The 26,733-nt window shown below is 41.7% G+C and overlaps 1 protein-coding gene across 3 annotated transcripts; it reads left to right on the top strand.

The window, feature by feature from the left end:
- The first annotated feature begins 957 nt into the window (after nt 1-957).
- LOC118285985 (serine palmitoyltransferase 2-like) lies at nt 958-25,023 on the top strand. Of its 3 annotated transcripts, none has more exons than XM_047337819.1 (12): nt 958-1,288; nt 4,080-4,274; nt 5,411-5,565; nt 7,137-7,285; nt 8,905-9,029; nt 9,980-10,073; nt 11,541-11,646; nt 12,792-13,011; nt 14,376-14,502; nt 17,947-18,082; nt 19,193-19,322; nt 21,668-25,023. In XM_047337819.1, exons 1-12 carry the CDS (start codon nt 1,109-1,111, stop codon nt 21,785-21,787), a joined length of 1,737 nt encoding a protein of 578 aa, XP_047193775.1. In that variant the 5' UTR covers nt 958-1,108; the 3' UTR covers nt 21,788-25,023. The 3 variants fall into 3 exon arrangements, with proteins under 3 accessions (XP_047193775.1, XP_035465917.2, XP_035465922.2); XM_035610024.2 differs by having other exon boundaries at nt 958-1,336; XM_035610029.2 differs by lacking the exon at nt 958-1,288 and adding an exon at nt 2,694-2,834.
- The last annotated feature ends 1,710 nt before the right edge of the window (nt 25,024-26,733 follow it).

Below are 26,733 nucleotides of genomic sequence, written 5' to 3'. Positions count from 1 at the left end.
AGATCTACTCTCACCACAAACCCCCCACACCCAACTTCCGCTCCGGAAACAAAACCTTCAACCCCTTCACCCATCCAGGACCAGGCTCCGCACCATGGGGGATCGAGCCTTCTGCTCAGCCGCTCCCCGCCTGTGGAATTCCCACCCAGACCGCCCGAGGGCTCCACAAAGCACTCTCTCTTTTAAGAAGGGCCTAAAAAACCTTTCACTCTAAAGGGATAGTTAAGTGATTTTGAAATGGCGCTGTATGAGTTACTTATGCATAATTGATATGTTACCTCATGGAGATGGTGATCAGGGATGTCATTTAAAAGAGTTTGGGGGGGAAATGGAAGTAGCGTAAGTCCCAGTGCACTGCCGGAGAGGGGACCACCAAAGAACGTCTTTTTTGCCATTTTTTTAAACGTTACCTTAAAGAATATATATCTGTTCAATTGTACGCTGGAGGATGTCTTTTTTTCACTGCTTTAGATGTCTGGCGGCGAACTAAAGCAGTGAAAAAAATACGTGGTCCCCTCTGCTGCAGTTGGACGCTACTTCCACTTCTCCTCGCTGATCACCATCTGCATAAGGTAACATATTAACTATGCACAAGTAACTCATACATCCCCACCTCAGAATCACTGAACTGTCGCTTTAAACAAGCAATCGCCTAAATGTTGTACTTTTTCTTTTAAACCCGTTTTTCATTTTTTTATTTAGATTTTGTTTTGTTTTTTACCCTGTAGCACTTTGAGAAAGAGCTTTTAGCAATGAAAAGGGCTCTATAAATGCAAAAAAGATATAATTATTATCATTACATTAAGCCACGCCCTCCGTTACACTTGAAAGGCCTGGCCCCGCCCCCTCATGCCGCCTCCGGTGTGAATTGTGGGCGTCGATTTCCGGTATTTGTCTGGATTTTCAGGTTTCACAGTGTTTGTGTGCGCGTGCGCGCGCGCGAGAGAGAGAGCGTGTACATCCGCTATGGTGTACACACGCGCGCGCGCGTGCGTGCTGCATGGGTGAGCGGCGGTGTGAGAGAGAGTCGGGAGTGTGGTGGTAAACGTTCCCGGGTTCCCGCCTCTCTCCACATGCCAGTTGCCGTCGCGCCGACCGTCGGGCAGCGATGACCGAGAGCGCCGCCACCACGCCGGCCGCCGCCGGGGAAGCGGGTCGGCGCGCGCACAACGGACGGAAGCCGGAGAGCAACGGCGCGGCGAAGAGCCTCCGCCGCCGCCAACACGAGCGGCGGCACAAGCGCCACTGCCGGCCCGGGGAGGAGGAGGAGGTGGAGGAGGAGGAGGAGGTGAGGCCCCCGGGACGGGACGGGTCGGGACGGGTCGGAGAGAGGCAGGTGAAGCCGGGGGGAAGCATCCACTGTGTGCGGAACTCGGCACCAGCCGCCGACACGTTGTTGTCATTCTTTTTCGTTGGTGTTGTCATTCTTTTTTGTTGGTGTTGTTATTATTCGCGAGAATAACGAGATCGAGCGAGTCCTGCAGACGTATCTCATTTGGCAGGTTGTAGTCAAGGCGGAACAACCAACTCCATGATGACATTTCTGGATGTCAATATCGTGTCGCGTGCGAACACCTGTCTCTTTAATTCGGCCTCATCATTATTTTTCCCTACGCACAGTGAGAATACATTAACATTTGGACTTTATGAATGGCTGTATACTACCCCCCCCCCCCCTAGTTGTTTTAAAGGAGGAAGGTTGTGTTTCTAGATTTGACACGGCAACGAACTGTAACTCTAGTTCAATTGCATCCATAATGATTTTAATGACCTCTAATAACAACGAATTGGATCGGAGCTGTTGCAAAATTGGGATGGTAAAACGATTTATGGAGAGCGAGAGAGGGGAAAAAAAAACCATACCCCTGCCTAATCCAGTCAAACAACTTTGTGTCTGTTCCACATGTCCCTGTCAGGATGTTTGCCACATGAGGGTTTGATGGTTTGCCAGGATCTCTGTTGGGCGCAGTCTGCCGAGTTGCCACGCGTTTGGCCATACGAGTTTGTAACATTTTTCCAGAAGCGGGTGGACCTCCGCTTCCAAAACGATGAGCCGAAAAACGGAGACGAGTCGGTGATATTCAGGGGAGACACCGGGCCAGCGTGCATGTTCAGCTTGGGTGGTCTTATCGAGGCTGGATGCGTGCGGTAGAAACAGCTATATCCAGAGACGCTAATGAAATGTCCACCCTCGGGTGCATCCTCTGTTTCTGTCCCAATTGACAGGTCCCCTCTGGATGCAGGAGCAGACACTGTCGCACACGCGGGTCTGTAGACTCCCACAGTCTGTGCCGAGTACGGTTGGTCCCAGTGCTGCACTGCAAAGCATGACCAAAAGGAAAATGCCAGCACAGAAGCATTTAATATTCTCCAAAACGTTTTTTTTTTGTTTTGAAGCAGTTCTCTCCTACAACACAAAAGGCTGAGAAGTCAACATATTCAGTGACCGTCAGTCATAGTACGATATTCATATTTCCGTGGAGTAAGAGTCTGCAAAGGCAAAGTTATTACAGTTGTCTCCAGGTTTGAGATTTTTTTCAGTAAAGTTTTGGGAGAGACGCGGTACGCGATGAGGCGACGATTGTCTTCACCAGTTTTCCGCTGCTCAACTGGGTTGGTGTAGGCCCTAAGAAGCCGAGTGCCTGGTGACTGAACCTCAGCTGAATTCAGTTCATGCAGATGTCAGCGCTGGTATTCGTGAGAGAGGCATGACCGGTCACATGTGGCGCCTGATGGCTTCGAGCACAGAGGCCGAGCGCGATGGGAAGGCAAATTGCTCAACTACTGTGTGTAAGAAGCCTCTGTCCATCCACTCGTCAGGCTGGAGAACATATGTAAATGTTTTGATTTTCTTGACTTTTGAGTGAGTAAATACGTTTGCCTTTTATTCATGAATGTTACTTTACATTCCTGTGTGAAAGTTGGATGCGATTCTTGCTGCGTTATATATCACGTAGCCCTGAGAGCACAGATTTCCATCAATGCAGCCTGCTCGTCCCTCATTGGGCCGTCAAACCTTCCCTTTGGCTGGAGAACTCAACACCTTGCTCAAATCTTCCTCCCAAGTACAATTCAGCTGCACGTCCTGTAAGTCACCTTTTGAGTGAATTACAGAAACCTCTGCTAACTATCACAAAAGAAAAAGTGTTCTCATTTTTGTCATTAGGACAAAAGGTTGAGAAAATATAAGTTTTATTTATCCCATGCTGGGAAAATATTTTCTTTTCCAATCAAAAATAGAAGTAAAACAATAATAAATCAGTATATATATATATATATTATGCAGAGTGCGAGTATTGCCTTTTGAAAGAAGATGCAGTAGATTTGAAGTAAAATAAAATATATATATACATTATATATATTGCACAGGATGATAGAAACTTGTGGTGGATATAAAGTACAGTGGATGATAATGGTTGAAAGCTCTGACAGCAGTCGGGATGTAGATCCTGCAGAGCAGCGATCCTTGTTATTCTGAGGGTGCAGGAGTCTGTTGCTCATACAGTCTGATACAGGGGGTGAGAGGGATTGTCCACGATTGATGTGAGCTTGGCCGACATCCCCCCTCCGCCCAGCTCCAAGGAGATGGAGTCACAGGATAGCAGAGTGTATATTTATAGAATTCTTCCAAATGCTAAAGCATTAGAGATGGAAAATGTCTCTTTGCCAATAGCTGAAGTAATCTTGTGTACTTTGCTTGCTGTGTTAAACAGTGGCTCTGTATTTTGCTCTTTTTAACTTAACGCCTACAGTAAAAAAAACTTCCTGCAGTGTTTACTGAGCCCAAAAACAAACGGATTATAGTGTTTACATGTCACTCTAAAATGAAATATTCCAGGCAGGGCAGTTTGGGTTTTTAACATTTCTTCATATCCAGAGTTTACATGTAGCAACATATAAACAGAACACTGTGATATTCTAATTCTGACCTGATTGTGTCATGTCCCTGAAGAGTTATTACAAACAAACAAAAGCTTCGATATACTCTCTTCTCCACAACCACATTCCCTAGTGTTTTATTACAATTTTTTTAAATGATGTTCCAGTGCAGAAGATGATCTACTTTCCATGTTGCTTAGGGCCGCACAGCCTCCGGCGATGGCAGCCTGTACACTCGGCCCTTCGTTGAGTCGTTCGAAGAGACGCCCATGCTGGTGGCGGTGCTCACCTACATGGGCTACGGCGTCCTCACCATCTTCGGGTACCTGCGCGACTACCTCCGTCACTGGAAGATCGAAAGGTGCTACGTGGCCAGGGAGAAGGAGGAGCAAAAGGTGAGAGAAGCCACAGAGGCAACGTGGTCATTCACGGGAAGAGAGGAAAAACAAACGCAGGGATGAGAATTAAAAAAAATAATCAATCTGGAAAAGCTTTTGCTGATCGAATCTGGTTTGGAGCTATCAATCACTGCACATGTAATCACCCCAGGAGTGGTGTTTTTTTTTAATATCCCTTGTTTCCTTATAATGATGGCAGATTTCCAAAAGCAACAACTGGAAAGTTTTCATTGTTTTGGTTGCGCAGAGACAATGCTGTGATCGAAACTGCTGTCAAGAAAAAACGGAGGCAAGGTGCTTTTCAGGGTGTAGATTCAATACACGTTGCCTGGTGACTCCAAGTAGAAACCACAGCAACGACGAGTGGGAGAATAACCAGATTCATGTGCGTTTACGTCAACCAGACTGAGCCAAAGTGATATTTGCGCCCCACAAAGTTTCCAAACATTGCAAGCTATAGTACGGGCTCCTCATAATTCAAACATTTTCAGTAAAGTTGACAAAAGAATCCTCGTATCACCTGACGTTATCTCGGCAGCCGTGATTATATCCCCAACAGGAAATAGATAGTGAGAAAAGTGTCTGTGAGTGTATGTGGAAACTCTTGGCAGTTCAATGGGATTCGCGAGCCTCCCGTACAAACTCAGTGAGGTTAATATAATAGTTGACATATTTCTCCCTGCATATTGCTTCTCTGTGCAATGGTGTGCATGTGCGGATACTCGAGACTGCATTTTTGTCAGCACATGTCTAATGGTGGATTTATCATTCGTCCTGTCCTTCGCCACTCAGATTGTTTTCAGCGGGTTATGCAATGTCTGATAGTGAAGCCCATTGTTCAAAGTGTTCTGCTATGTTGAAGAAAGGAAGCTTGTGGAACAGCCGTGGGGACCGGGGGCCCCTCCGAGAACCAAGGAGAATCAGCTCTCTCAGTCATGTGTTCGAACGTTAAAGATTATATTCCTACAGGTTTGAATTCCTTCCAGCTAAGCTTTCCAGAAAGTATGAGAGGCATGTACTTCTTTGATGTCACTAGTGGTTTTTATACTTAACAAACAGGAATACTCAAGGATGAAATGCCTACATCCCCTCTCTACTCCCTCTCACTGTGTTCTTTACTCACCCATGTCTAGGACTTTGTGCCCCTCTACCAGGATTTTGAGAACTTCTACACCAGAAACCTCTACATGCGGATCAGAGACAGCTGGAACAGGCCCATATGCGGCGTGCCCGGGGCCAAAATGGACCTGATGGAAAGAACGTCCTTCGACTACAACTTGACTTTTGAGTGAGGAAATACGTTTGCCTATTATTCATGAATGTTACTTTACATTCCTGTGTGAAAGCCAATTCAAACAGTTGCGGAAGCGGAAGTCACGATAGGCAGCAGCAAGTGAGACAGACGGCGTTCTGTTTGGTTACTGTATCAGTCAAGGACTAGTTCTGACTGTGCTGACACTTTTATCTGCTGCGAATGCAAAGGAAAGTGACACGTTTCTCTTTAGACAAAGGACTGGGCAATGGTACTGGACAGCGTATGAGTGAGCGGGTCACCCGCCCTCCTGAGCTGACCAGAAGTCCCAGCAATATGAAAACAATTAGCATCGTTAGGTTGGACAAAAGTGGCTTTTCAGATTTGAATGTGATATTATGGCGGAACAGGGATAAATCAGAATAGATCCGATTGATTAAATAATTATCTCTCTGATCGATTAAAGCTGATACATCAGCTGACATTATCTTATCGTGAACATATCACAGTGTCGGCCCCCAACTAACAAGCAACAGCACTACAGAAAGGCTAAAGGATCCGTATTATTGTTAATAATGTTACCTGTTTAAATAAAAAAATGCTAATAATAATACATTTTTATCGGACTCCAAATAATAATATTACAAATATTTTCATAATTTTCTTTATTAACAATTGATCTGAAAGTCCATCTCAGTTTCCCAGATCCAAAGTTGAAGTCTTTTTATGGCCAAAAAAGAGTGAACAACACAAAAGTTTTGAGTTTACTGTCGGAGAAGACCAAGAAAACAAGCAACTAGTTGTCGGGGAAGTAATTATGCAAAAAATCCATAGCAAATTACTCAGAAGACTAAGTCATCAATATAAATTGCAGCAGATCATTGAGGAATCTCCCAGCAGGAGCAGAGAGTAGTATTAATGTCAATCAGTGTTTTACTTCTTTACAGAACTCAAATTGCTAAGTCTGAAATGAAGGAGAAAACTGAAAAAATGCTCATCACATCTTCATATCACTTGTATTGTCAAAAACCCAAAGAAACTCATTGTACAAAGATGTAAAACACCAAAAGCAGCAAATCTTCACTTTCAAATTGCTGGAAGCGGAAAAGGTTGAATACATGTGCCAGGATAAATGAATTTCAAAAACTACGACATGTACTGTACACCCCTCTAGTCTAGTCCGCCCTTTTTCTGCTATGCATGGCGGAAGGAAAGACGAGATGAGGTAAAGATTATCTGTAGATCTACATAGTGATGCACACCTTGTCTTGTGACAGTGAAACCTCTTTCTTCTTTGTCATCATGCCTCCTCACGGTGTTTGAGGAAAGATGGTGGAAGGTGTTAAGTTTGTGTTTGTGTGTGTGTGTGTGTGTGTTTGTGTGTGTGTGTGTGTGTGTGTGTGTGTGTGTGTGTGTGTGTGTGTGTGTGTGTGTGTGTGTGTGTGTGTGTGTGTGTGTGTGTGTGTGTGTGTGTGTGTGTGTGTGTGTGTGTGTGTGTGTGTGTGTGTGTGTGTGTTTTCAATTAATCTTTTTCATAGCAGAATGCTTTGAACCAAACATTGGCTTCCTCTGACTGATCGATTCCACTGTGTGATTCTCTCTCCCAGGTACACAGGTCGGGTGGTGCCGGATGTGATTAACTTGGGCTCGTATAATTACCTCGGCTTTGCTGAGAACACTGGTCCATGTGCCGACTCTGCGGCCGAGGTCACCATGAAGTACGGCGTCGGTGTTGCAAGCACAAGGCAGGAGATTGGTACAAGCACACACCAAAACACACCGAGCCACACCCAAGATCACAGATGTCTGATGTCTTGAACTTAGCAGCAGCATTGTGGACGGATGAACATCTTAATATATCAACATTTGTTTAATATTATAATTTCCTCCGACCATAAGCAGACACAAGTGGCTCTCTTGCTACTGGTTCATTCGGAGCTTTCCTTCAAATCACTGTGAAACGAAAAAAAAATACAAAAAATAAACCTCGATCATGTTAACATAACAAAATAACACGCACAGCATGTAAAATAACAAAGATGCCTTGTTTGCTGAATGCTGTCAAATTTTCCAAAGTTTGAAATAACTTGAAGTCCTTTGAATGAAGTAATTCCCCCCGGAGCACTTTGTTCATAATTCTTGATTGCTAACACGAGAGCAGCCCAACAAGATTTTCAGGAAACTTATGTTGGATTTCAAAATAAAAGCACAATTCTACTAAATTTAATTTTGCTTAAATGTATTCTCAATTATATAATTGGTCTTATTAAAAATTATTTAACAAAATAATGGCAACAATTACAGTATCCTAGCTAAATATCTGTTTAATATCAGCTTTATTTCTGCTAAACAGTGGCTTTTGAAAAGCTATGAATTATGTGAATACATTCAGTGTTACTCATCAGAATTCATTCTCTCTGTATGAGGACCTGATGAGGACTGAAACTAAGGACTATCAAACAATAAAAAAAAAAATCAAATGAAATACAAGCTTTAATTAATTTAAATTCATTGCATCAATATTCGCCGTGGGAAGCAAGTTAAATAGTGCAGCAAAAAATATATTAACAAATAAACATAATGCACGTGGCGCTGCAGTTCTATCTGTGCATCTGTCCCTCAGTCCCTGCATAGTTAAAAGTATTTCATGTTGATGTCAGCCATGTGTAAGTCATTCTTTGTTAACCCTGAATCTTCATTGACATTTTGCAAAGACCATTTGGACGATCAGTTGTCCTCTATTGGCTAGGATTACCAATTCAAATGTTAATTAAAAACAAACTTTTCGAGAGTAATTTTCTTAAATAAGGATCCCATGAAATAAATAGGTTCAGAACTACTAGATTTACAGCAGTATCAAATTTAAAAAACTTGACAAAAACATCTAGAGGATAGAGGTCTCTCCAAATGGTTTGTATTCACTTTATGTATGTCACATGCAGAGCAGGTCAGATAAGCTCCGGATGAGCCTGGAGGAAGAGAAGTAGACCATCTGGTTGGCAGATATTTACCGACAGTGCAGAACCAGTGAAGCCTCTCCTCTTACACGGAGAGAAGGCCGCCCCACATTTTGATAAAGAGTGTGGTAGTGTGTGCTCAACAAGAGCTGTCAGTTAGAAATATCATACGTGGACTGTACAGGAGACGACACATAATGTAGCCCCGCCACTGACAGATTGACTCCGCGAGCTTGTGGAAGTTTTATGATGCGTTGGCTGTAATTTCTGCTTCAAAAAAGTACCTGAAAAAGAGTCTGAATCCTTTGTCGTCAATTGACTTGTACAATGATGATTGGGCAGTTTGAGGTGAAAAAGTGAAGGGGTGTACTTTTATTGGTTGGTGTTTATGGTGACCGCCTGTGTGTCTGTGTCTCAGGCAACCTGGACACACACGAGGAAATGGAGAAACTGGTGGCTAAATTCCTTGGCGTGGAGTCAGCTATGGCGTTTGGCATGGGGTTTGCAACCAACTCCATGAACATACCAGCGCTGGTTGGCAAGGTAAGGCCGCAGGTATTGGGTGGTTTCTCTGTAGAGCTGGTTTGTTTAGTTTTTTTTAAAAATTCCTGCAGAACATATTTCTTATCTGTACTCTTTGGCTTCCTGTTTATTTCCCAGAAAGATTTTCTAGATGTTGTCGCAGCACTTTTTCCCCCCCTTTTCTCTGTTTGTCGTTTGTATCACGATCACTCCCTTTCTTTATATTGTGTGAATTTAAGTTTCTATAAGTTTGCTACCTAGCCCTTTTATTAGTGCAGTGTTAATACAGTCACTAACAAAATATTCCATAACCCGTCAACCGTTGCACTACTGTCAATACACAGACACAAAAAAACGTTCTCTGGCGTCATATCAAGAGGAAACTCTCTGTATCGTTCACCCTGATACACAGTCAAGCTATTCACCTTTGCAAACACAGTTGTCTTAGCGTTCACATTGTCACATTGCTGCCGATGTTGTTTGGCAAGTAGATACTTTACCACATAGTTAGTTTTGAAACTCGCCAACAGTATTCAATTGAATTGAATTGAATACCGTTGGCCAGTTTCAGACTACTGCTTTAGATTCTGCTGTTCTTGTGAAATAACTGCGTGCCCACCTACACATGGCTGCCAATTGGACGGTACCAGCTGTCAATCACGCTGTATCCACGTTCCAATGCATACCATGCTTTATGGTCTATTTTACTCTAAATGAGACCACAATTTACAAAATGAACATCATGCTGTATACTAGAAAATTTGAAGCTACAGATTGAACCATAAACTCATAAATGTTTACTGACGTTGGAGTCATTTTCTCATAGACTTCTTTAGAATCTGACTTCTTAGTAACAAACTGATTTTTAAGTGGGTTGGCCAGCGTAACACTATGTGCTACCTCTGATGGGTAAAAACAAATTACTTGTATGAATAATTTATGCTAATTTGATTTGGTCTGGTGTCCTGCAGGGCTGTTTGATCCTGAGTGATGAACTGAACCATGCCTCACTGGTCCTGGGAGCCAGACTCTCTGGGTCCACCATCAGAGTCTTCAAACACAACAGTGAGTCTCTATCCTCCTAAGTGCCTTTGTAGGTCCATTTATTTTTTTTCTGTCCAGCTGCATTCTTGTATCTATTTCTGTTTCTCCGTTCAAGGGGGGTTGCCTTTGTCTTCATTAACTCCCATATCATGAATGCACTTAAAGTGAGGATGTTACTTATTCTTCCATCTGCTATATATGTCAGGAAAATATGTTACATTAAAATACACACACACAACTAAATTGAGTTTAATTTTACAAGTCAGCCAAAATGTTTGGTACTTGCCAAAAAAGCCCAACAAAATTGTCTTTGTGTCAATTAAATGATAAGTTACATTAAATACATAAAATAATTGTACTGTGTATCCTTACAGCAGGGCTCCAGATGGCTCCTAAAACGGTACAATACGACAAACTTTTTGTTTTTGCGACCTGTTTTTTTCTGCCAGTCGCCAGTGGCGAATATCCAGACACAAAAACATGTATATATATATGTTTCGTTTGTGCTGCCCACTATTGCCCAACACCGGGAGGATGCATTTTCCGTGCCCCCTCTCTTACGAAAACTAAAAATATAACATTACATTACATTTATTTAGCAGACGCTTATGTCCAAAGAGACTTACAATAACTGCATTCAACCATGATGATATTACCCAAAAGTGCAAGAATTAATAGACATTTGTCAAAGAGGCAAATACAGCTTAAAGTGCTCATTTTACTTTCTTTTGCTGGACAGTTATGTATTTATGGTAACAAGATTGAAGCATACTGGACATGGCAAAGAATGCATTGTGCACAATATGGGATGCAGGGCAGACAAAGACAGAAAGTACAGAGGGGTAAGAAAGGGTTAGGGAGACATTAGACATTGTTCTGACATCGATATATATTGTGGCTCCTGGCTGTGGCTTTTGTCAGGAGCCCTGCTTACGGTGGTTCAAACAGTAAGATAAGCTCTTGCTCTTACATATTGTGAGGCAGAATTATGCATCCACATACTAACATTTGCATCTTTCTTTAGTAGATATTCTGGTCACTGTCATATTTGGTGGATAATCTAATCTGGTTAGCTTCTATGACACGACACTGGCACTGTTTTAATCTTTTTTTAATTTTTTTAGCAGCCTTTTCACATATTATGTTTCACATTAGATTCCAGCTACTGAATCAACCAGATGCTTTTGTATTTTATTGTCCTTAGTCTGTTTGGGAACTTGTTTAATGTTGCGTGTTCCGTCAGCTACAGCCACAAAAAAGACAAATCCATAACTGGTTGGGTTTTTACTATAAATGTGGGGTTGCTGAAAAGTTCAATTACGGCTAATGTGCTAAGAGCAAGTGCAGCTTAAATGAAAACTAATGCTGTTTCATGATTATGTTTTTAATGAAACACGTGCAGTAAAAAAAAGTAAGTATTACACACCTAACTGCACGTACGTTAGGGGTTTCCTTTTGAATGTATCGCCCTCTTGATATCCCTGTCAGATATGCAGAGCCTTGAGAAACTGCTGAGAGAAGCCATAGTTCTCGGTCAGCCCCGGACTCACAGGCCATGGAAGAAGATTCTCATAGTGGTGGAGGGCATTTATAGGTAATGTATACATTTTTGTTAAAGATAGATGCCTGAATAACATTTTTCCAGACACCGAAAGGCATTGGAATTTACAGTTATTTACACCAGCATTTACAGTTAGAAATGACAAACGTGGTCAACTGCATTAGCGCAATAGGGGTTCCCCATTTTAGAAACCCCTATGATTTCCCCCCTAGTTTTTTAACATGGACACTTGCCTGACTAAATTGCACAAGCTCTATATTTTGTGGATTAGTAAATTTTCTCAGCACAAAGTTAACCTTTAAATTTAAAAAAAATTAAGATTCAAGTTAAAACCTATTATTTGCTTTTGTAAGATATTTCTCTTTATTAGCTTTAAAGTCCGGCATAGGATGTAATGTACGTCAGGAAGAGTCTCGCACAAATGCATGCAAACAACAGGCTTTTGGTGGGAGCTGTTATTTTGTATTGGTGGTCCAAGTTGTCCTATTAGTTCAGCAGCATCATCGCTCCCGGGACTGGATTTCTGGTTGACAGAGCGGATGCACTGCTTGATTAGCTGCTCTTTCAGTACTGGTGGTACACCCAGTGAGCAATGTTGATGGATTTCTCCATTCAGCGTGGCGTAAGCAAGCGCCACTATGTGTTGATGTAGGCACAAAAACATTTTGTACATTTTCGCTACTCTGTTTTTGCGTGTCACATTACTTCATTGTCGTACTTTTTTAATGTTGACATATTTGAGGCTGAAAAGTCTTTTCGGCAGCTTGGGAACAGATAAAATTCCCTTGAGCTTGCAGGAAAGAAGTGAACATGAACACATCAGGACTAAGGCTGCAGCTAATGATTATTTTCATTATCGATTCATCTTTCGATTATTCTCTCGATTAGTCGTTTGGTCCATACAAATGGTGAGAAATGACGTTTTGCATCGCAAACCGCAAGATGATGTTTTGTTTTGTCAGATGGTCACCAACGATATTTAGTTTACTGTCGTAAAGGAGCAAAGACACCAGAGCATGTTCACATTTAAGAAGCTGAAATCGATCATGAAAAAAGTTTGCGATTAATTTAGTAGTCGAGTACCAATTTATTAATGGATTCACTGTTGCAGCACTAATCAGGACATTTGTTTGACACTTACTGTAAGACCCCCTACTTTCCCTTTTACCTCCCTGCAGCATGGAGGGCAGTATAGTCCGTCTGCCAGAAGTCATTGCCCTGAAGAAGCGCTACCGGGCTTACCTTTACCTCGACGAGGCCCACAGCATAGGGGCCCTGGGCCAGAGAGGGAGAGGTGTGGTCGATTACTTTGGCCTAGATCCGTGTGACGTGGATGTCATGATGGGCACATTTACCAAGAGCTTTGGCGCTGCAGGGGGATACATCGCAGGCAAACGGGTAAGGATGAAGGATTGTGGGTTTATTTTACTGGCATTTGTTTTTTAGGGCCATGTGTTTTTCGAAGGCAGAGCTGTAAAGATAGATAAGAAAGACAGTAGCATCATTTAAATTCAGGAAATTCACAAGGTTTACAGTAGATAGCTCAGGGACCTAGTGTAAATCGAACACCGATGTTGTTGATGTACACTGCTTTTTTAACAAAAATGCTTTAGGGGCAGCGCAAGATCGAAAGTGTCAAGTGACAACTTGTGACGCCTGTCATCCCAGCAATGTGGCTGTGCAGCCTAGCAATTCATCTATGCTGCAATGCTGCATTCCTCATATATTAGTGCCATGTCACGTCGCTGTAATGACAGCAGCTTCTCAAAACGAGGCTAACTCCTGATCTCAAGACATAAACTACTTTCTGTCCCGATGAAATGCAGAAAAGATCGTGACATCTTAGAAACCACTTGCGTTCATAAACAAAACGTGAGCAGGTGCAGATGTATAACGAAGTCTAAAGTAAATGAAAATGCGAATAAGCCTCTTGTCACCTACTCTTCACCCACTGCATTCTCTAGCTCACATTAAGGTCTAATAAAACTGCATGTCTTTCAAACATTGTAACCTTACCTGTAAGATGAGTTATAGTAGATATAGAAATGTTATTTTGTAAGTGGGAAGGGCACTAAAGGAAACCTGGGGAGTAATTGTTTTTAATAGTTTTTGTTCCGCCCAGAATTACTTTTTCCTCAACTTAACTGCAAAGAAGTTTGCGCTGAATGTCTGAGCCTTTTATATTCGTTCAATCTGCACCAATCAGTATCGTTTCCAGTGTTTCCCATAAAAGCTGCCTGGCTATTGTCTGCTACTAGTCTGCATATGAGGAGTTTGGAAACATTTGTGAATTACAGCAACTACTTGAGCTGCAACAGTTAATCGATTAGTAATCGACTACTAAATGAATGGCCAACTATTTTGATAATCGATTAATCGGTGCGAGTAGTTTATATGAAGAAAAAAAAAGAGGCAAAATTCTATGATTCAGCTTTGTAAATGTGAAAAATGTTTGACAAGTAAACTAAATATCTTTGGTGTGTGGACAAAACACCATCTTGGGGTTTGGGAAACACGATCGACATTTTCCACCGTTTTATGACACTTTATGGTCCCAACAGCTAGTCTATTAATCGAGAAAATAATCGACAGATAAAACGATAGTGAAAATAATCGATAGTTGCAGCCCCTAGCATCTACCAATAATCTGCATGTCAGGCATTAAGGCAGGCGTGTCCAATCCAGTTACAAAGTATAGAGTAATAAGATCAGTGTTGTTCATGCATATCTACTTACATCTCCTGTGTGTCTGCTGGGTCTAGGAGCTTATTGAGTACCTGCGCTCCCATTCCCACAGTGCAGTCTACGCCACCTCCATGTCCCCTCCCGTGGTGGAGCAAATCCTCACTTCTATGAAGTGCATTATGGGAGAGGATGGCACAACAATAGGTAAGTCCAACTTTAGATGTAATGATATAATATCTCTGAATCATCATTAACTGGGCCCTCATGCCCTCGACCTCTCATGCTAATGTTTTTACACCAATTCTTAAGAGGGAGTTACAGCAGGAGCTTGTGGTTCAGAACTGCCATGCTTGACTTTGTAAGAAAAGCATGGAGTTGTGCCTGACATGAAGTAGATAATAAACCCCTTCTGACAGACCCAAAAAAGACAACGTCAAGAAAGTTAGAATTGTGGAACAAAACAAGCCCCCACCTTTTGGTGTTTTCCTGTCACAAACAAGAAGACAAGCCCCTTGATGTGTTCAGAATATAAAGCTGTCATGTTTTATCAAGTTATTTATTTATTAAACTGGCATCTGTTCCTTCAAATGCTGAACTTGCTTCCTACAAACAATTCCATTTTAAAGTTACATTTGTGACACATTCTAAGATTCAGTGGGCAAGAATGTGACAAGGTCAGACACTTTACTGCGAGTGAATGAAGGAACTTGGATATACTGAAAGCTAAGAAGTGAAAATAGACAAAGTGTGGAAAACTGATACTGATGGAAAATATTTTTGCACAAAGGAGGTACCTCAAGCAAAGAAAATGTTCAGGTAAACTTGATCAATGTGTATACTTTTCCTATAACACTAAATTAACAGTCTCTCAAACACACACACACACACACACACACACACAGACACACACATCAGGACTTATTATACCAGCATTTCATGAGTTAAACCCTAGTTGCTGCAATGCTCATCACTAGCCACCAGGTGTCAGGGCAAACCAGCAAAAATTCACGATGGACTCAACACCACCAGTATCTCATTTTATAGCACCTATTCTGCAAAGAGGAGTGTATAAGTAGAGTCCATATTTTCTGACGTTCACCGGCAAGAAACATTTAAGTTAATATCAAGAGGTCCTAATGTAATTGTATCCCTGTAACTTCTCTTGTACAGTAAATGATAGTAGTGCACAAGTTTTTCAGGTGCTGTCGTATTCTCCTGAGTTGATCCTCCCCGGCTGTGCACGACACCATCTCCTTCACTGGCACTGGCTGAACCTAAACTCAACCTGAGCCAAACTTTAGACCAAAGTCCTTTATAAAGTCTCTGTTTTAACATCTAGAATGTAAAAAGAATTGAATGGAACTAAGTGGCGTCACTCATTTGTGAGTTGCTGTGTTGAAGCCTCAAGTTCAGAAGGAGTGGGGGGTGGGCCTGACTGAGAGCTCGTCCACTGCAACTCCACCCACACCTGCAACCTGCTGCTATTGATTGGTTCTGGCTGTCAATCACACAGTATCCACGCCCCAATGTATAGTTTGCCTTATCATCTATTTTATTTTATTCTAAATGTGACCATAATTTACAACATGAACATCGTGCTGTATTGAAGGAGACTTGAAACTAGTGATTGAGACCATAAACTCATCAGGGAAATGTTTACTGACAATTTAGATTTGAGTGAGATGTGGAGTCATTTTCTCAAAGACTTCTACAGAAACTGAACTATTTTTGCAACAGGGAGTTGACAAGGAGTCGCCCTCTGCTGGTGATTCCAGAGAATACAGGCCTTTAAGGACTTCCACATTTGCTTCACTTTCCGGACCCGGTGACTGAGTCCATTTATATATACAGTCTATGAATGGAACCAAGCGCTGATTATCCATATATGGAATCGGGCGAGTGCCCTTGGGCACCAGTCAATTAAGAAAGGTCCCACCTCCCCCTCATGTCAAAGGAAGTCAGTCATTATTGAGAGTGGATTAAGCGTAACTGTCCTTCAAGAGAGGAGAAAAAAAGGGACATTTTGGAGTGAAGCGTGTGTTAAAGAATAAAGTGCTCATCCTGAGTCAGAACTGTGCGTGCGTGTTGTGCCAAGGGAACTCACCGTGGTAACGACGTGTTACTATATATAAATTGTGGCCCGGAGAAATAACGGTATCTTGCGTTCATACTAATTCACATTGGCTTGCACGAAATGAAACCCGCGATTTCAAGCAGCAACCAGTGAGGACCAGTCCAGACGATATATGGATGTGGTGACGTCACTCCTCATTGGTGCACATTTTAAAATGGTCTAATGCAAGATGGAAAGCTATTTTTTGAGATTGACTAATAATCAAACATTGAATTAAAAGTGTTGATGAGCAGGACATACTGCAGGGACATATGGATGCACATCGCAGTCAATAATAACCAGCAAGTATTCAGACAAGCCATAGTATAAATAGTATTTTACAATCAAAATGTATTTTTGGAAATCTGGGGGAGCCAGTTTGAATGGGCCTGATGGAGCCGATAACATTTTTAATTAATATTATGTATATTTAACAGTTGCTATGGTTAAATTTGCCAGTAGATGAGATGCTTGATCGCCAATAAATATTGAGCATCAGTAGAAGGGCTTGTATGGCATTTGTCATGTTTTGGTTGGGTCTTAATGTTTTCTGTAGTATGTACAGTAACCCTTTACTTTAGCTATATGTTCTTGTAAATCTATGGTGTTCATGTCACCCTGGGGCACCCGAAGGGTGTTAATCCGGGCCTGAATGGAACCCATTGGAAGGAAGCACTGAGGTGACTTCAAGAAGTGAATTTAGTGAAGTTAATCGTCCCTGCAGGTCTGCATCGGTCTGACAGAGGAGGATTGGTACAATTAGATAAAGACTTCAAAAGAGATCACAAGCTGCACAGTTGGTAGTAAACGCTTTGCATCCAATGTTTTTTTGAGAGTGGGTGGCTGCAATGTTCCAGCCTGGACTTTGATTGTTTGAGTTTTGCGTTTGACTGCTCTGTTGCGGGACCGGCCCAGATAAATGCATTTGAGCTCCGTTTTTCAACCCCAAAAGGTTTTTCCTGCTTCTTTTTTGATGCTGACATACACTCTACTGGCATTTGCGCACACCTGGTGCGTGCCTCTGCAACAGTCATAGTTTTTCTGCGTATAGTCGGGAACCTTAAATGTGTGTGCACACTGAGCAAGAGTTTTTCCTGTCATGCGTTTGATGCAGCCGTTGCTTTTCAGAAGAACGCAGTGAGGAAAATGTCCTGCGGGAGAAGAAAAAGATTTCTGCGAAACTTTATCTCCCCATGGTGCCTGGATGCTTCTGGATGATGGTTTTTTGTTTTTTTTCACGTTCAGCTCATGAATGTGATTGTTTTTTCTGCGGCTTGTCGACATTTTCATTTTTTTTTTTTCCCGTCAAAGCACCATCAGACCTGGTTCTAAAATATTTCTGGTCTTTTTTTTAAATAACCAGAAATATCAACTCTTTGACACTTCTTATTACATTTTTTATTTTAACCAAGTTAAACATGTTCACATTGAAATGGCCTCTTAATAATAGTGCTCAGCACACTATTAAAAAAGGTACTAGATGATCATTAGATACACTGTATATCCTACTCATGCATTCTCCTCCTCATCTCCAGGCTGTGAACGTGTGCGACAGCTGGCAGAGAGCACAGTCTATTTCCGCAAGAGGCTTCGAGAATTGGGCTTCATCATCTACGGCAACAACGACTCTCCCGTCGTACCCATGATGCTCTACATGCCCGCCAAGATAGGGTGAGCCTCCAGCACCGACCGGCTGCCGCTAGCAGTGGGCAGATCCGCCGACTCCTCCCGGAGCATTGAAATCAACACCCTGCGATGAATAATATCGCTGGATGTCACACATTCATATTTTATGACTCTGATAACATCATTATCAGAGTCATGAAATAATTAGCACTATCAGTTGATTCATTGCTCTGAAGTAGTTGTATGACAAGTATGAAGCTGTGTCCTCTGAAGAATTAGGTTTCCTCCAGAAAAATCATTTGTTTGAGTGAAATATGAGAAGCGAAGCTTTCCAATTAATTTCATTTCTTCAGTGGCCAGTTTGATTTAATTTGATTGATGCTGATGGTTGCTCCTTTCAGCTTTTAAAAACATAAAAAGATTCAAGCAGATTGTATAGATTAGGATAAAAGGAAGCTTACATAAAATCTAGCAATCAAGGGATTTCCATTAGAAATGTCTAATTTAAATCAAATTTGGTATGTACATGTTCATGTAATATAATTATATATGTGTGTCTTTCTGTTCTATAATAATTAGTAATTGAGTGTTGTGTAAGTATTTATTCCAAGATGTAGAATGTTATAAAGATGGAGGACATGGTGCCCGGCTGCAGTATAGGTCATAAACCCCACCTACTTCATGTTAGCAGATGGGACATGGACCAAAGTAAAAAGTACATGTTCAATATCTTTTTCCTCAAAGATGGTTCCTGTCATTTTGGGCTATTCTTATCTCACCAATGTTTGTTCAGGTGGTCATGTTTCTGAGAAGTTTGCTTTTAATTAGTTATTTGATGCTGGAAAAATGGAGTTGATTGATTGATTGATTGATTGATTGACAGCTGAGGCTGAGTGGCGATTGGTCGGCCTCGATATCGCAGCTCCACTCAATATACAGTGGCAGGAAGTGGAGACGCTTCATCTATCTTTATTCCATCCTTTTTTGTCTATGAACCGTACAACCTAGTGTAATTTAAGTATCCTTGCGGATATGTGCGATCCTCTCCAGTTCCAAAGTATCTGTTAATGTCCTCATCAACAACTTTTTTACATGAAGAACACAACAGGACATGAGGTGTCATGTTCCCCGTCTGCCTCTCGTTTATCCCACCAGAGCGTTTGGGAGGGAGATGCTGAAGAGGAACATCGGGGTGGTGGTCGTGGGTTTCCCTGCTACGCCCATCATCGAGTCCCGGGCACGATTCTGCATCTCAGCCGCCCACACTAAAGACATACTCGACAGGGTAAATATTGCTCTTCACTTTTGGAAAGATAAGAAACTGTTGTCACCTAAAAGCTTGATTTTCCAGAGATGAGTACAGAAGCCAGTACTCCACTGTTGCCAGGCAGCAGTACCGGCCTGTACTCGCTGGGGCGGACTTTTGTTAAAAGTTCGCTGAATCCCTCCCGCCTCGCTCTGGGTCTTACATCATTATAAGGGCGGCCTGTCAAAAGACGAGATGCGAGTTTCAGAAATGAGTCCATTCGAAATACTCATTGTGTTGGTCGACAAAGGTGCGCAGCTCTGATTGGTCCTGGCAGCATGTGACAAAGCCGCCCACTCGTCTCTACTTTCCAGAAAACGAGCTCACCGCAGAGCTGTCCGCTCTCCCTCTCCCAGTCGCCAATCCTAAACTCAGATTCTCCTCAGTCCCTTTCTGTCCCCGGACATTAATGTTGAGCATCTCGCACAGTGGTTGAACTTTTCCTGCATTTTTATGTCTAATTGGAGCGTCCATGAGGCTCGGCTGGCTCAGGTGCAGGCAGTTTCTGCTGGAAGTGTCGTCTATTCAGGGCAGTTATCAGCTCCTATCCTTCTTCTTGAACTTAAAAGAAAAGAAAAAAAAATGAAAGAAGCTGCAGACAGGTGAGGGGGCTTCCGTCTGTCCTGATGCTACAACCTCTCTCTGTTAGACTTCTACAGTATCGCTCCCTCACACTGCGCTGTGCGATGTTTCTTTGTGAAATGATGTGAATGATTATATTTGACAACTGGTCACTGAGGGTCACTGAAAAACCCGATTTAATAACAAGTTAGTGTGTAGTGTGCACGTTGTGGCTACCTCACCTCCTCTTTCTCTTTGCGTTTCGTGTCTGAGAACACCAAAGACAGCCAGCCGTGTTCCTGGTGTCCTCTCTCCGACTCTATCCAGGGAGCTGTGTCACACTTTATCTTTAGCAATACACACACATAACGTCACTACTACAGCTATTATGTAACAGCTTGTAGATGTAGAAAAGTTGAATTTTAACGCAGTGCACTAACTGATGATAATCTTTGTGGGGACAAAGGCTTTCAGCCAGAACAAACACTTATGTGCTGTTTAGTCGACATACCTGTACGAACCTTTGCCATGACTACATGTCCTACTGGTGACCAATTTGTTGCGCCATAGACTAATAGCAAACGGAAAATGTTGTTGTACTTCTCACAGCATCAAAATAGAATCTGTAAAGGTGCTTTTACACCGACCACGACGTGAATCACGCGCGCGAGTAGATTGCATGCAAAGTCGATGCAAAGATGCAAAATGTGTGTGTGTTGCACTGTTGCCTCAGGAAAGCGGCTAGTCCGTCACCCTTTAGCGTTACTAGTGTAGTGGCCGTTCTCAACATGTATGTTTGGAGCGGGCTGCTTTGCCCGCTGTGCTGTTGTTTTTTTCTTTTTGAGACTGCAAACAGTGACCTGCAGTAATTGAGCCGAGGGGCGAGAAAAAAGGCCTGTGTCCAAATTCAACACTGAACTTTCTTGGGCCCTAAACAACACACGTGTCAAGCGTGAGACTGATAAGATGAACGCTTCTCGAGACATGACAGACAGACAGACTTGGATCTTGACATATTAGCGGGCTAAGCAAGAAGATAGATACATATGATACTGGAAATTAAAATAAAATCATAATACAGACAGAGTTATGGTCTTAAAAAATATGAGGAAAAATCCTTGCAAATATCATTACATCTGTTTATGTGGGTGGGGGTCAGTGTCCAACACATAAATAGGTTGTAAGGATGTGTACGGTGGTGATCATCATTCATAACCGCACAACCTGTGTGTTTATGATTTAATAACTTGCTACAGCAATTGTTTACAACAACATAAATTCCTAGCCTCCTTAATTGCTATCAAAGTTCACCAGATTGATGGATTTAACTTTAAAATGTACGAAGATTTCTTTGGCGGGAAACGGAACCCCGAACCCCCCAAGAGGGTCTGACGTCATAGTCTCACAAAATCGTATGGGAAACACTGCACACATATGCGATAGGAATTAAATATTTGTTCCATCTGCAGTGTAAAAGTTAGTCGTCTTGTCTGTTTTTGGGCGCATTTGTGATTTAATCTTGGGCGACAGGCGTGTCTCTCCTGCTGCTTTAAGTTTACTCATGCCACATATTTCCCTCGCTGTCGACAGCTTTTATTTTTTATATATTGTGTGTGTGTGTGTGTGTGTGTGTGTGTGTGTGTGTGTGTGTGTGTGTGTGTGTGTGTGTGTGTGTGTGTGTGTGTGTGTGTGTGTGTGTGTGTGTGTGTGTGTGTGTGTGTGTGTGTGTGTGTGTGTGTGTCTCTCTCTCTCTCTCTCCACAGGCTCTGAGTGTCATCAGTGAGGTAGGAGACCTCCTTCAGCTCAAGTACTCCAGACACAGAATACAGTCGCCTCTGACGCGGCCTTTTGACGAAAACGTGTATGAGGACGTTGACGACTGATGGAGCCGCTCCTCTCCTGGCGCGGCGTCAATCTCGGCAGCCCGCGAGAAAACCACAGGACGGGTCGAGATGGATCACAAGTCTTCCGCAGGGAGCGAGATGTGCAAAGGTGCGCCCCCCTCAACAAGAGGAAAAACACTGTCATTTTTATTCTCCCTTGCCTTACCCAACAGCACAGAGAAAAAAAAAAGCGTCCCTGCTTTTTCCTATGTACATTTATTTTGTCTCTTCTTTTCATTATTTTGTGTGTTTTGTTTTCCAGGTGGGGAAAATACATGTTCGTGGGTATGTTTGCAGTGCTTGTAGCATTCGTCACGTTAAACCTTGCTGTTGTGCACTGTATGTGACGTGGACATTTGTCCTCTTGCCAAATGTCTCTGAAAGAGAACGTTTCTGGGATTTTGATCTTATTATGAATCTCTGGTTAACTTGCAGTTGGTTCCCGGTTCTTTCAGTTACACCAGCAAAGTTGGAGAATCTATTTGTCGGAACATTAAACCAAAAATGAAATGGATTTGGCTGAAATAGGAAGGAACCATCCTCGATCTAAGGATTGGATAATTTATCATTCACATCTGGAATTCCTGCCATATGACAATTTATATCATTTTGTCCCCAGTTATTTGAACATGTCCAACATCTGGTGTGCTCTCCATTCTACTATGTGCCTGTTTAGTTTTGTGGGGTTATGTTCTTTATGTAAAACCCTTAGAACCTCACCCAGTCTTTCTTTAGGAAGCAAGACTAGTCTGAAATGCTTAACAACGCCTACAACCACACAGCTCCTCAAACATGACTTTAAAACCAAATTTTGAACACGTTCTGCTGTTGTCGCTCTCTCCTTGGCTCCTCAGAGTTGAGTATGGGACTTTTGTCCACACTATTTATTCAGCATTATAAAAATGGTTGCCAAATATTACTCTGCTGTGATCAATGCACCGACTTCTTTCAAAGGACGTTTTTGCAAAACTCTGGAAACGTTATGAAGAAATATACACGTATTGACTTTCTTCCCTAAAGGTGCTTGACAAAATCAATACCACTGTCAAGCCCGCGCGCAGTAAAAGTCAGCTGCAGACCAGCCCCTAACCCCCTGTTAAACTCTCACTGTCATTTCTACGTTTTGATTTTCTGTATCAGTAGAAAGAACATTTATTTTGTTATTTAGAGGTACAGAGCCAAGCGACCTGTGCATGGCGTTAGCAGAATCCTTCAAAAGCCTCGTGCTGATCTACAGCCACTCCAGATGGAAAAAAGTCAAACACCCTCTCTGCATGAACAAAATCACAAATCTACAGTAACTCACTGTTCATAAAACCAATTTTTGTGTCATCTGTCAGTTTCAAATTACAAATATTGCCAATTCTGTTGCTTCCTCCCCTGACATTGTATCTAATCATAGTAGTTTAGCATTTTCCATTGAGGTCATTCAACAGATGATACAGCTGATATGTATCCCACTACCTCAGACCTTTAGTACAAACGTAAATATTTGCCATCAATGGTTACACTTGGAAAAAGTGGTATCATCAAGGGGATAAATTAAGAAGTAATTTAGACTCAGGGTAAAAAAAAATAAAAAATAAACGGTAAGAAATGTCAGTAGAAACTGTTAGAGATGAATCTGGTCAGCCTCTTTTCCCCACAACTGTTACATGTCACCATCACTGGCATCAGGGTGATTGTGTGTTTTTAGTTTTTTGACCATTTTAAAGTCTTACAGATCACTTCAAGGATCACATTTAACATAATTCAAAGACCTCGAGGCCAAAGTTGTGACTGTCAGTGTAGTCTTTTGTGTTTATTTTTATATCTTTATTGAGAGGTCAATATCTGCTCAGTAATGCGAGTGTAAGCTGTTGTTCTCCGCTAAAGTGTAGAGTTCCTTTTAAAAGAAAAAAAGATTATATTTATATTCTCGTATCTCCAGGTTTGACAGGAGAATACTAAAACTATCAAGACTTAACTAGACTGGATGGAATTTAACATTGTTGCAAGTGTCCTGCAATTTTTGTCTCCTGGGTGCTTAGTAGTAATAACTTCAATTCTTTGCTTCGTAGCAATGTCTTAATGCCTTGTAAAACAAAGTGTTATCTTTCTGCCGTGACTCAAAATCATTAATACTGTAACTCGAGTGTGTGTGCGCGCACTTTTGCACTTTTTCCTTGCTTTATTTTCCACCTGCACACTTTCTGTCTTTTTTGAACTCTCGGGTTATCTTTACAATGTGCTTTGAAGAATTTTTACACTCCTTAATGAAGGCAGCTGTAAAAAATGAAATAAATACACATATATATATATATATATAAAAAATAAAAATACACATGCGCACACTGGCAAATATCGGGTAAGCACTTGTTCCTCGTATTGATGCATGTACAGCTGCTCTACACCACAGCCAGCCACGTGCTCAATGATATACACACACATGACTTTTCTTGAATGTTGTGATCCCAAAAAAATTACAGAGATTGTTTGAGTTTACATTTTCTGTCTGGGGTCAAAAGAAGTTCTCTGGTTTGTTTTATGTTCTGTTCCATACCGGTGTAGATCCGTCACTGTAACGCGGAGGTGCTTGGTTCGTGTGTACCTATGTATTCAGTTTTGTTGGTTTGCTGAAATATAAATATATATATATATATATATAAAAGATACTCAATGTTTTGTGCGTTAAAGAGTTTGCATACAAGGAAGCTCGTATGCTGATACGAAGGTCAGGCCTTGAGAACAAACCGTACGGACTTAAATCTAATTAGTTCTTCACAGTTGTCTGTACTTGATAAACAGTGACACTGATTCTGGTCCTGTTCTGTCTGTGCAAACTACGGCGAGATGGTTGCTTCTATTACTGGAGCGCGCCAATAATAGAGGCAGTCATTCCAGCGGTTGGCCGCACGCTATCGCACGTCAAGAGAGAATTCTTTTCTGATTCAGTGCCTTAGAACCAAATGATTTTTCTAAGAAGTAGGTGTCATTACTTGGATGGTTTGATTCTTTGTTTTCCTACATTTTCGTCAACTGTACTGATTAGTGGCGCTGGGTGTGGCCTCCGTGTCGACCAGCATTTGATCATAGAAAGTGCACCAACATATCGGCAAATGATTAATACTGTGTGTGTCACCCATGTTAATGAAAGCAGATCACTGGAACAATAAGAATGAAGCTTCTTAATGTACAGCACTTTGGTCAAATGTTGTTTTTAAATGTGTTCTATGAATAAATTTGATTTGATTTGACGCTATGTTTAATTAACTTAAATTTTTCGTTAGACCCATCTTAACACAAATAACATAAGCTGATAAACTACCCCTATTGGAGCACACATTCAGTATTGCTACTTGTGGGCACTTCTTCATATAAGAAACATTTTTCTATATGTATGTGGGGACAGGTTTTACTTGGAGTAACCCCTACAAAATCTACACTATAATACAGTATATATATATATAAAAAAATAAAAAAAATTTAAAAACCCGTTCATCATTATGTAAGCAGTTTAATTACATCAAACATCCCTTTAACTCACATCTTCAACCATGCCGACAATTAACCTAATAATAAGAATTTACGGGGGGGGGGTTTGGACACTACAGTGAGTATATGTGTTGGGTTGCTACAGTAACTACAGTAACTACATGTGGTGCAAGAAGGAGCTCCATGTTTTCATAATAAGCTATTGGCATCCTGAGTCCGAAAACTACGGATTCACTACTTCATGTGTTGGATAGGGGTTTTATTCTCTGCTCAAATGATGAAGGAGTAGCTGATTTCAATTATCTAACAGTAATGGATGGGATTGCAGTCATATCTCTGTAGGTTTAACACATGAAACAACTCCTTTACACAGGACTCCCCCCCCCCCCCCCCCCCCCCCCCCCCCCCCCATACATCTTTAACTTGTTAGTCATTTAGCACGTGTCCCCTTTTGCCAACCCCTTTATCATAATTAAGTTTCAGCCTGTACAGCTTCAATTATAGACCCTTTTTAAATGTTTGGACTTCTCATGGAGAGGTGGGCCAACATGGTAAAGGGTTTCCTCACGGGTCTGATATGATAAGTACACGTCTAGGTTTTAAGGCTTTTTCGCTGGTCAATATTTGTCGAATGACTGTCTAAAGTAGAAGATGGGAGTAGGTGGTTCTACCAGGAGCTGGGGTCCTTGACCCGGGTGTGGTATTTTAAGTAAGACTTGAGGGTGGGTACGACCTCTGCACTGTGATAATCTTTAAATCCTAATAGTCTTTTTGTCTTCACTCGTAACATGTAAACGGTTAAATTATGAATTATGATGAGATACAAATTCTATTAGTCGGGCCCCCAATCCAAAAGAGATAGGCAGCCTAAAACATTTAACAAGCTGAGACTCTGGATCAAACCAGAAGTAAAACAAAAAAGTGGCCAAACGGTTTCCTCTCATAAACCTTGGCGAGGTACGGCCATTCCTGAACCAGCAAGATGCTGAAAAATTCATTCACGTTCTCATCTCAAATATAGACTTTTGCAATGCAGCTTCTTTACACCCTGGCTCCCTGTATTTTCTAGAATTGATTTTAAATGTTGCTGTTGCTTCATGTTCCTTCAAGACCCCCCTGGAATCTCCACAACTGTCGTATTTAACTTGTCGACTCTCTTGCTGGACATTTCTACATTCATCTTCGGCGAGCAGCGTTGAAGCCTCATGTTTGTACACGACTGTGATAGGAGCTCAAACCGCAGCTTCTCTCTCAGGAACTTATATCAGGACATTTCAAGTCTAATGATTCTGACAAAAAATTGTTGTATTAGGACACATTCTATCTTAAAAGATCATGATCTGTCACGTCCTAATCATCTCCAGTCTTCACATTTGGTGTACAGATTTTAGTATCAGGAACTGATAACATGGATATTTGGGTTTTTTTTCTTAGTTATTTCGACCAATGACAGAGCAGACAACATCATTCCA

The sequence above is a fragment of the Scophthalmus maximus genome, chromosome 15 (genome assembly GCF_022379125.1).
Source record: "Scophthalmus maximus strain ysfricsl-2021 chromosome 15, ASM2237912v1, whole genome shotgun sequence".
NCBI lineage: Eukaryota > Metazoa > Chordata > Actinopteri > Pleuronectiformes > Scophthalmidae > Scophthalmus > Scophthalmus maximus.
Note: the sequence above shows the minus strand (reverse complement) of the source record. Positions and strands in the feature narration are given on the sequence as shown.